This window comes from Galeopterus variegatus, unplaced genomic scaffold (genome assembly GCF_000696425.1).
Source record: "Galeopterus variegatus unplaced genomic scaffold, G_variegatus-3.0.2 Scaffold62, whole genome shotgun sequence".
Classification (NCBI taxonomy): domain Eukaryota; kingdom Metazoa; phylum Chordata; class Mammalia; order Dermoptera; family Cynocephalidae; genus Galeopterus; species Galeopterus variegatus.
Window position 1 is genome coordinate 368,991 of NW_007726173.1, and position 11,649 is coordinate 380,639.

The following is an 11,649-nucleotide window of genomic DNA, read 5'->3' on the forward strand; positions in this document are numbered from 1 at the left end:
TCCCCTCCCCTCTGCCGCGCGCTTCCTGGCCGCGACCGTCGGCTCGCCCCGGAGCGCGGTGCCCAGCGCAGGGATGCGGCGCCGAGCCGGGTGAGCGGGGTGCCCGGGGTGCCCGGGGAGGTTGGGCCTGGAGGGGCCGAGAGGAGACAGATCCGGGCCGCCCCCTCAGGGCCACTCCTCGGCCCCGCACGCCCGCCAGAGGCCCTGCCCAGGTGGCCCGGGGCGGAGAGCGCCCCACGTCTTCCCCGAGCGGCCCCCGAGGTCCCTGCGTGGTCTGGTGGGACTGAGCGTGTTGACAGAACTAGCGAGTTTGTACGAACCTTGATTCTCGAAGATTGCTGTGTTTTATATCTAAAGGGCTCTTGGTGTGGGCAGCGTGTATTTTTTCGACTTTTGTGTTTTGGCTTCGTTCAGATTATTAGTGCTTTTCTTCCTGCGGTGGCAGACTATCGTCGTACTTTTCTAGGACTTCACATTGAAGAATTGCTCCTGTTTGCAAACTTGTGCGCCTATGTGCAGGGATTCACCAGGAATGTCTAGCAAGAAAGAAGGGCGAGCCGTTTTCATACACTGCACTTCTTTGGGGATGGATGTTTTGTTTAAGGGAGGCCAAGGCCTTGATTCCATCTGTCAGATGAAAATGTTGACTAACGGTGTGGAAGTGGCTGCAGGTAAAATATTTAAACAAAGCACATAAATACTAACACTTTACTTACTAACGTACTAATGAAAGAGGCTGGAAAACTTGGCTTAAACAATAAAGAAGTATTGGGGGTAAAAAAGGTAATTAAGAATTGCAAAATGTGCCCGCCTGTAAATTTTCATTTTTGGTGGGATGTGGTTATTAGCACATTTATAAATGTGGCTCTGTAGTTCTGTCTAGTTTACAGTTTTTTTATTTTTTATTTTTTTAAAAAGATGACCGGTTAGGGGATCTTAACCCTTGACTTGGTGGTGTCAGCACCACTCTCAGCCAGTGAGCAAACCGGCCATCCCTATATAGAATCCGAACCCGTGGCCTTGGTGTTATCAGCACCACACTCTCCCGAGTGAGCCACAGGCCGGCCCCATAGTTTACAGTTTAGACAAGGAATTACCAGGGCAACTTGTCACCCAGATCCAAGGCCTCTCACTCAGTTCCCTTTTCAGTGTCCACAGCCTTGACTTAGAAAATAGCCTAGAACATAGAACCCATCCAGCATCTCAGTTTTGTGGTAGAAAAATGCAGCAGGTGTCTGAAAATGCTCTGGGAGGGCAAACTGGAAATCAACCAAGAACTTTCCGCAGGATGAGGATTTTCCCTAGCTTAGTTTGTGAACTAGCCCTGGAAAAAAAGAACAGCACCCAAACATGGATTTCTCCATTCTCAGGTGGGCTTTTTGTTAAAGTGAAATAAGTCTTACCGTGGGTCTGATCTCCAAGATGAGACTTCTGTCTTTCACAGTCCATGACAGGTAGGCCCGTGCTGCACACCTGTGGGACTGCCTGTACCTGTTGAAAGTGATGATTGTGATGACGCTGGTCAGTGGAGCAGCTGGTGCATGAGTCAGACTGGAGCATTACAACCTGTGTTGTGTTTTTTTTTTTTTTTTTTTTTTTAAGGATCTGAATGCCCCATTGTGCTAGATACTGGGTGGAATATAAAATAATTTTTATCTTAGGGCAATTTGTGTTTCCTTTGTACTTGGTACCACGTTTGTGTTCCTCCTAAGTGCACTCCAGTTCTCCAGGTAATTAAATTTCTGCAGCACAGGGAGATTGTTGTCTTTCAGACTCTGAATGTAAATATCAGGTCTTTTTAAAAGTAACAGGTTGTTAACCTTTTATTTTCATTATCTAAATAGATATTACATTTTAATCCTGTGTGTCTAGCTTACTGTACATATTTTTCATTTTTTGTCCTCCACTTGAGTTAAGGAAACCTACTTTTATCAGCACCGCACTCTCCCGAGTGAGCCACAGGCCGGCCCCAAGGAAACCTACTTTTAGTACCTACGCAATTTATTCACATCTCTGATCGCTTACAAGTTTTTAACTAAAAAAATATTATAGAATTGAAGGGTTAGGCACCACTCTTCTTTCCAAACCTGACTTAAAACTCAGCTCTTAAATTATTTTCTAGCCATTTCATGCCTGCTTATCTTTGCAGTTTGTGTCATTGTTTTCGCAAGCTTGTCTGCACACTGCAATTGCTGTGGGACACTAAAAAGTACTGGGGCCCATCCCTGGTGATTCTGATGTGATTGGTCTGGAGTGCAGCCTGGGCATCAGCATTCCCAAGGATGAGTCTAATAACATACAAGTTTGAGAACCACTTGTTACCGAACCAAACCAAGCCAGGATTCGCTCACCCACTTGTTACCAAACCAAACCAAGCCAGGATTCGCTCACCCACGCACAGTAAATCCAATACACTGACACCAGGATTGCAGTGATGGAAAGGTCGGCGTTTTATTATTGCAAAGTGCTAAGCAAGGAGGATGGATAGCTCAGGCTAAAAACCCAAGCTCCTTGATTGCTTGATGACAAAGGTGTATATGGGGTGTAATCATGAGTAAGGGACTTTGTACATGATCAGCTCGTGGACAGTGCTAATCGGATGCCAGGGTGTAATCACAAGTTATTTGTAGAATCTTTCATTCAGTCTTGGGACTATGTTCTGATGGTCTGCAGGTAGTCATGAGTCTCCTTTGGGAGAGGTTTTGGTTTCTGGAAAACAACTCAGAGACTTACATCAGTGATGTTATCTGTAGCCCCTAAAAAGGGGAACGGCAAAGTCTTACCACTCTGACACAGATCTGTAGTTATTATTACTTTACTCCTGGTGAAACTTTCCCACATTTGCATGTAACTACTTTCTTTTATCCTTTTATTTCAACTGCAATCATTAGCTGGTGTATTACATATTAACCAAAGGCCTGGGACTCAGGGACTATGGAATTTTCCATCTAATTTTTGAGAGTTCTGCTCTGCTTCACTCTGGTTCCATGATATGCATTAACTGCTTGTAGTCCTGAAAGTTATTAACATGTGTAGTAATAGTTAACATTTATTGAGCGCTTGCATGCATTGTTCTTTTTTTTTTTTTTTTTTTTTTTTTTTTTTTTTTTTTTNTTTTTTTTCCTTTTTGTCTTTTTTCGTGACCGGTAACGGGATCGCAACCCTCAGTGTCACGCCCGTACTGGACCCGGACCGGCAACGGGATCGCAACCCTCGGTGTTGCTCCCTGCACCTCGCTCAGCCAGTGAGCGGGAACCAGTCTGTATGTGGGATCCGAACCCTTGGCGGGAGCGCCGCCGCACTTCCCAAGCGGCGCACTGTAGCAGTGCGCCACCGGGCCGGCCCCTGCATGCACTGTTCTAAGTTAAAATATTTCTTTTTTTTTTTTTTTTGCCTTTTTTTGTGTCCGGCAACGGATCGCAACCCTCAGTGTTGCGCCCGTACCGGACCGGGACCAGCAACGGGATCGCAACCCTCGGTGTCGCGCCCGCTCCTCGCTCAGCCAGTGAGCGGGAACCGGTCTGTATGTGGGATCTGAAGCCTCGGCGGGAGCGCCGCCACGCTCCCAAGCGGCGCACTGTAGCAGTGCACCACCGGGTCAGCCCCTAAGTTAAAATATTTCAACTTATTTAACCCTCACAATTCTGTGAAATATGTGGTTTTCTCATCCCATCATCCCCAGGCACAGTAAGACTGAATAACTTTTCCAAGGTCACAAGGCTTGTGTATAAAAAAAGTACATATTGTAGTTCCTATATGCAGAGGGTAATAAATTAAAATTGTTCTTTTAGTAGTTTTTGGAAGAAAAAGAACAAAGAAACAGCCCCTCACCATGGAGAGGTAATATTTACAAATAACAAATAATGAAATTACTGGTCTTGTATTTTGCTTACATTTATAATGATTTTCAACCCCCAAAGTGTAGGTTTAGAATAGGCATCCTACGAGAGGAGGTGAAACACAAGAGAAATAAGAAACTAGTGAGAGTGGGTCATAGAATTTTAAAATCGACATGGATATTCCAACATTTAAAAGCCTTTCAATACATAGTTGGAAAAAAATGAAAGCTGGGTGGCAGGACTTTAGAAAGTATGTAGTTTAACGCTATTATTTTATAAGTGAGGAAATAGGGGCTCAGAGAAGTGAAGTGATCTGCCTGGTGTTACACAGCAGGGTCAGGACTAAAACCTGAGTTTTCCCACTCCCAGTCCAGTGTTCTATGTTGTCAAGTGCTTTTTGTTCAAGCAGTGAAATGATTACATGATTTTCCCTTTTCTCTGTTAATGGGGAGAATTACATTGTTTTATTAATTCTCTTTTGTTAAAAGATATGGGCTTTTTTAAAACATAAACACAATTCCATTTTCACACATTAAAAAACATTATAATGATTACTTAATTTCAGCAAATGTCCAGTCAGTGTTCAGATTTCCTCAGTTGTCTTAGAAACATCATAGATGTTTTCTTTTACAATTTGTATCAGGGTCCAAATAAGGTGCACACATTGTGATTAATTGATATTCTTTTATTTATTTATTTATTTTTATTTTTTGGTGGCTGGCTGGTATGGTGATCCAGTCCCTTGACCCGGGTGTTATAACAATGTGCTCTGATGGCCCGAGCTAACTGGCTAACCCTGATACTCTTTTGGTTCTTATTTATTTATTTATTTACTTAAACTTATTTTATTTATTGAATCAAAATTGATTAAACATATTTTGAGGGTTCAACATTGAGATATGTTGACCTAATCAATATTGCTAGCATATACATTGTTACAAATCGTACTTATACTTTATGCCCCTTGTGCAATCTCTCCCCATCACCCTCTCCCTCCCCCCTCCCCCCTCTAATTACCCTAGATTTCTTCTCTCCTTCTGAAAGAGTACCTTGACCACATTGAGATTTAACTTTGGGTGGTGAGGGGGATGAGGGGAGAGTACTTCATTGGTCGTGTGTTCTTCCATTAGGATTGAGTGATTTTTCTGATGTTTAACTAATTTTGCACACCTGGTGTAAACCCAGCTTGGTCCTGATGGGTTTTCCTTTTTGTGTATTGCTGAATTTGGTTTGCTGATTTGTCTAGCATCTGTAATTCATCAGTGAGACTGGCCTTTAATTTTCCATTTTAGTGCCATCCCCAGATTTTGATATCGAAGTCACCAGCCTCAGAAAATGAGCTGTAACATGTACCTCCTTTTTCTATTTTGGGGATTGTTTACCAATGTTTGAATTCTTCTCTGACTGGTAGAACCTGCCAGTCATTTGGGCCTGAATTTTCATAAGAACAGGTCATTTTAACCTCATCTTTTTGGTTAAAGGTTAGAAGTATGTTACACTTTCCTCTGTGTAACCTTGATGGAAAAAAGAGAAAGAATTCACTCAGAGTACCATCAATGAGGCCTGGAGGGACTGCCACTCATCAGGGGAGCAGCCCCGATTCAAAATCAGCTTTTCTTTTTATTGACAAGACAAGGAAGTTTCACAAGAAAAATCAGTTGATTCAAACATCAAAGAAGGACATAAAAACAGGCAGTGTAAAACTTGTAACATCAGTAAATTAACAATGTGACATTCCAGAATGTAATTTGTAAAAAGCTAGGTTAATTTACCAACAAACAGCTTGTCTTTAGTAAACATTTTCTTTTCCACATACTTCCTATAGCAATTTCCTTAACATATCTCAAGAACAATCAGTAGGTTAAATAGTCAATAGTCATTCAAGCGGGAATCAAACCAGCAACCTAAAACAGTCAAAGTACACAATCCCATCCCCTAAACAGTGATTAGAATTGATTAGATGGCTTTTGCTAAACTTATCTGTGGACTCTTGTCTCCTTACTCAAGAGCCTCTTGGCTCATTCATGCATTACCTAAAAATCCTATTCTAAGATCAAAGGAGAATCAAGATTTCTAACCCACTACAGAGGTACTAAAGTGGTAGGTAAGCATGATGCGTAGCATGTTGATTTAAGCAAGATATCTGGTAAAGCCTGTCATGCATTTTTTTATTTTTATTTATTTATTTTATTTATTTATTTTTCTTTTAAAGATGACCAGTGAGGGGATCTTAACCCTTGACTTGATGTTGTCAACACCACGCTCACCCATAGAGCTAACCGGCCATCCCCATATGGGATCCAAACCCATGGCCTTGGTGTTATTAGCACCACACTCTCCCAAGTGAGCCACGGGCCGGCCCCTGTCATCCTTTTTTGAAAGCCACGTCCCATAATATGTTTTGCCTAAATCATCAATGGAAATGAATAAAGAAAAAGAAAAAAAAATCAGTGGAAACATTTGTCTAGTGGTGGCTGGTATTCCCTGCATAGGTTCTTCAAGGTGTGTCTAAGGACAAAATTACAACAAATAAATTGGCTTTATTGCAATTCTAGAATTGGACAACACATCATTCCACAAAATAGAGTAAGTGTTCCAAGAAGCCAAGCAGAGGAGGTTGGTTTTATAGACAGAAAAGTCTGAAGAAACAGAAACAAAGAACAAAAAACGGATTGGTCATTCAGAGTTACTTGTAAAGTGGGGACAGGGGGACAGAACAATAGAAAAATAACTGATTATTTAACCCCAGGTTACTTCAGGCTATCCTTTGTGTAAGGACTAAAGCAGTGGGAACTTCATTCTCATGCCTACTAAAGATTTAGACTGGTCTGTTTGGGAAATTGGCTGTTATCTCTCTCTCTCCATTTCTTGGAAGGTCAGACCACAACTTAGTTTGGGGTTACTGACATGAAACTTGGCAAGAGTGACTCCATTTTGATTTTTAGTCTGGTCTTTTGGGCTTACTACTACTACTTAGTCCAAAACAATGGCCTCCTATAGTTTTTATTTAACAGGTGCCAGGGATTCAGAAGTAGATATGTGTGGTTCCTTTCACACACACAGAGATGTCTACACAGGCAGGAGCTTTTAACACATGTATCTCCAGGGTCTAGAATGGTCCCCACGGGAAAAAACAGGCTGATGCTTAATGAAGAAATACAGAATGTACCAACACCTTGAGTGCTGGTGCCAGGTCCACTGAACTCAAGAGAATTTATAGGGAAGTTATTAAATTTGTAGCTGTAGATGGGCCACCTGAAACTTTTGAGAGGAGTGGGGATTGGGACTGGCCCACAAATAATGATCTTCATACAACCGTGAGGGCTTGTGAACAAGACCTCGCGTGTGGTAGTGGTAGGGAAGACACTGTTGACTAGGGCCTAAAGATAATAAAAATCATTAGCAGTGTAAACAATGAGGGTGGGCTCCTGTTGGGGGCACTCCGGTGCAGGACAAAGGTGTTGCTCTGGCCTGCGTGGCTCTCCCATGCAGTTGGCGTTCTTGAAATCAGGAGGCTCCTGTAATTATTTTCTAGTGCCAAACCAACTTTGCACTCCTGACGGATTATCCTTTTTGTGTATTGCTGGATTTGGTTTGCTGATTTGTCTAGCATCTATATAGAATAGGGGGCTGGGGACCCTAACCCTCAGGAAGGTAAAAGGCTTGAGTTCCCATATTGGAGGGAGTCAGGAACTGTAGACCAGGAAGCACCCAGCAGGAACACCGAAACTTGCCAGCATTTTCTCTTATCAGCGTTCCCTATTGGTTTCCCCATGGTGGCTTTGTGTTGCGGGGGGCGGGGTGGGGGGACACTTCCAGGAGGAGGGTGCTGGGAAACATCTCAATGTCTCCCGCTCCTACTCCTGGCTTCTGGAAGGACAGAACCGAGGGCGGGAGTGCTCCTTGGAGGAGAGCTCAGGAGCTGCTACAGCGCAGGAGGGATGAAGAGCCAGGCCTGTGAAGGGGCAGAACTGTCAGCCTGCTTCCTGATGAAATGTTGGGTTCTGGCACACCTCCCCCAAGTCTGTGGTGGGGCAGACAAGGGGCCTTCTGGTCCTACACCTCCCTGCCAGTCCAAGTGCAAGGAAACCATGCATAACGTGCTTATCCTGTAAGAACCATAAATTATGGTAATTACTCACGCTACAAAGGGATTCTTCCTTTTACAAAATGACTTTTTCCTCTTTCAAGCCTCTCCTCCATTTTAAGTACCAACTCCTTGGTGAACAAAGACTGAAGTATTTGTTTATAGGGTAGAGCAGAGGAACTAGCTGTCACAGCTGAAGATGACAGCTCTCAAATTGGAATGGAAATGGAGAATGATTGAAAAAGTTGGTACACAAAGCTTATCTATTAAAGCAGTTTATATAAGCAATAATTAGATAAATATGAAAAAGTAACAAAGAGGCCTCTTTGAGCTTGCTTTGTTATGCGTAGGCAGCTGGGAAAAGATTAATTGTTAGGATGTCTCCTTTAACATTTCCTGTTGGGGAGCCTGTCAGAAGAAAGGAGGGTGCAGTTCAGGAAGCTGCTAGAGCGTGGAATGTGTGGTTCGTCCAGATGAAACCTGCTCTAGATCTGCAGCTGCCTCAGTCTGCTCAGAGGAGGGAAGGAGCCTCCATCTCAGGGTGACAGTCCAGGGGACGGACCCTGCCTCTTCTTTCACTGGGTCCTTTTGTGGGACTCGCCTTCAGTTTCTAATATCACAGTTTCTATAAATATCACAGATGCAAAGGCTTTGAGGGAGAAGTACAGAAACATTTGCAGAAATGTAAGACTTTATTTTTTATTTTTTAATGGAAAATTTGGTGACTGTAAATTGTTTTTAGACTTCTAAATAAAAATTATAGGAGGTCATTATTTTGGACTAAGTCCCTTCACTAGATCCCAAAAGACCAGAATAAAAATCAAAATGGAGTCACCCCTGCTAAGTTCCAGGTCATTTAGGCTGTGGTCTGACCTTCTGAGAAGTCAGGAGAAAGAAAACAGCCCATTTCTCAGGCCAGTTTAAATCTTCACTGTCTTCCTGTCCCCACCTTACAAGGAAAGTAACTTTGAGATGACCAGTCCTCTTTTTGTTCTTCGTTTCTGCTTTCTTCAGCCTTTTCTGTCTATAAAACCAGCCTCTTCTGCTTGACTCATTGGAACACTTATTCTATTTTGTGGAATGACATGTTGTTTGATTCTAGAATTACAATAAAGCCAATAGAGATCTTCAACTACATTTGCTGTAATTTTGTTCTTTGACAAGACTGGGATACAATGTTAAAGATCTATGTATTACAATCCTGCCTTTACTTTCTAAAAGATTCTTAAATTGGTCTAGTATCAAATTAGTGTATTTTAACTCTGACAATGAGTACTATAGTTTCAGGTCTCAATAGCAGATCAGGGTTGCCTTTCTGCCATCATGGCCCTATCACCTTCCGGCAAAGAGGGATGAGTTCAGTCCCTTTTGTGTGCACCTGCTGGCCCTTCATTTGGAACTTTCCACTATGGCTCTGCTTCTTTTGGCCCAATTTTGCTTCCCAGTAACACTGAGATGGACTTTCCAGAAGTGCTAGGCACAAGTGAAAGTGGTCAGCTATAAAGGTGTTTGCATCTGCAAGAAGAAAGGAACATAGGATTGAAATAGTCGTACTGAGCTAGCAGGAGGGTGGAAGGGCCAGTGTGTGCTGGAACTGTGTGAGTTTCGTTCAGTGGCCTGGATGCCCCAGCTGTGGCCACCTGCAGCAGCAGTGGCCACACAGAGGTAACAGCTGTGTCTAGGCTTCCCTGTGGTCCCTCCAGCAGCTGGCCAGGCCAGCAGTGACCTGTTTGCTGGCACCAGTGCCTTAGGAGGGCTGCTGAGACCCTCAGCTCCCTATTTCTCCACTGTGTTGAGATTTTGCTCCAGAACACCCAGAATGGTTCTCTTTCTCTGATTATACAGCCTTCAAGTTTTCTAGGAAAACCTAGAAAAATTCATCTAGCAGTTAAGGATCCCCAAGTACTCAAATGTAAAGAACATGCTTGAGGGACCAGCCCATGGCTCACTCAGGAGAGTGTGATGCTGATAACACCAAGGCCATAGGTTCAGATCCCATATAGGGATGGCAGGTTAGCTCACTGGGTGAGCGTGGTGCTGACAACACCAAGTCAAGGGTTAAGATCCCCTTACCGGTCATCTTTTAAAATATAAAAAAATTTTAAAAAACATGCTTGATGGTGACTTTTGGCTCGCTCACAACTTTAGAACTTTTGACGCTAGTTAAACTTAGGTGTCGCCACATCTAAGTATAAATTAATAGTATAAGTTAAGCTTGTTGAAGACAAAGTTGATTTCTGTGCATACGCATAGAGAAGGTCGGGGGCAGGGTTTTCTGAACTGGAAGAACAGCGTCGCTGTCCCTCGGTAAGTGCTTGCTCCCGCTGCAGGAGGAGCAGACCCAGGCAGTGCCCCCAGGCCCACAGGGCAGCAGAAGAAACCGCGTGGGCCAGTGGCAAGTGCTGTGAGGGGCCACACCTCACCGGGGGCTCAGGCAGGGCCTGGAGGGGGCCACATTGAACCTGAGGTCTGTGAAGGAAATGAGGAGGGAGAGAGCACGCTGTCCTGTTAGGGAAAGAAGTTCCAGTGGGTGGATGAGAAAGGGGGGCTGGGGCCTGGGCAGGCCTGGCCACTAGTGCTAGCGCATGCTCCAGACTTACTCTCCGCTGAGGGTCGCGAGAAGTCCCCAACGGTTGTGAGGGGAGGAGTCACACGCTCAATCGATCAATCGATCCATGATCCATCGGGGGTTTTGGAGAGGTTGCTTTGGCTGCAGCCTGAGGACTGGTGGATGTGAGGGCAGGGTAGGCGAGGGGAGCAGTAGAGCAGTCACCTCACATGCCCGCAGTCTCCGGGACAGCTGTCCTGTTCATGCAGAGTCAGGGTCGCTTGGGACAGGGTTGAGTTTACTCCTTAAGCCGAGGAGATGGTGCTTTTTTGTAAGAGAGCATCTGACTCTCTGACTTTCAGCCGCTGTAGGCTCCTCTGCACCTTCTGCAGCCATAAGAGAAGTTTGTCTGCATGAAAATGCTCCCAGCACACTCGTGAGACAAGCCGACTCGACACGGGCAGGCAGTTTCCACTCCAGGAGTTTTATCCTCCAGGAGTCTGAAGGTGGTAAAAAGTAGCGTCAAAAGCAACAGAGCCTACTAAGGTTCATTGCTCAGAAAATGAGGCTAGAGTTCTTAGCACAAAAACTGTATTCAGTGCGTTTTAGATAAGTTTTCCTTTTTTTTTTTAGATAAGTTTTCTTTTTTTAGATATTTGAAAAAATTTTCCCTGGGTTGGCCAGTTAGCTCAGTTGGTTAGAGCACAGCCTTATAACACCAAGGTCAAGGGTTCGGATCCCCATACCTGCCAGCCGCCCCCCCAAAATTTTTTCTCATTGTTTTTCTAATACACACACACTTATATTTACTTGCTGCTAGAAGACCTAGGAATAGGAAATATAGTTAAAACTCTATTACTTTTTAAATTTTGAATGTTCCATTAAGTTTCATCTATTTCCTCATAAATATCTTCCAGGAAATTAAAAACATTTTTAGGCACTTAAACTAATGGTGTGAGTCTGAACTCTCTAAAGAGTACAAAAATATAAAAATTGAAACTGCTTGGGCCGAGCCATGGCACACTCGGGAGAGTGCGGTGCTGGGAGCGCAGCAGCGCTCCTGCCGCGGGTTCGGATCCTATATAGGGATGGCCGGTGCGCTCACTGCGCTCACTGGCTGAGCGCAGTGTGGCCGGTCTCAAAAAGGACAAAAAAAAAAAAAAAAAAAAAAAAAA

General features: G+C 43.9%; 1 protein-coding gene across 1 annotated transcript in view; it reads left to right on the forward strand.

The window, feature by feature from the left end:
- The window catches only part of APOPT1 (apoptogenic 1, mitochondrial), a 33,621-nt gene that overhangs the window by 1,135 nt on the left and 20,837 nt on the right, over positions 1 to 11,649 (forward strand). Inside the window, exon 3 of the mRNA XM_008576671.1 lies at positions 9 to 90. Within this exon, the coding sequence (XP_008574893.1) occupies positions 9 to 90 (82 nt within the window). The remainder of the gene's footprint in view (positions 1 to 8; positions 91 to 11,649) is intronic.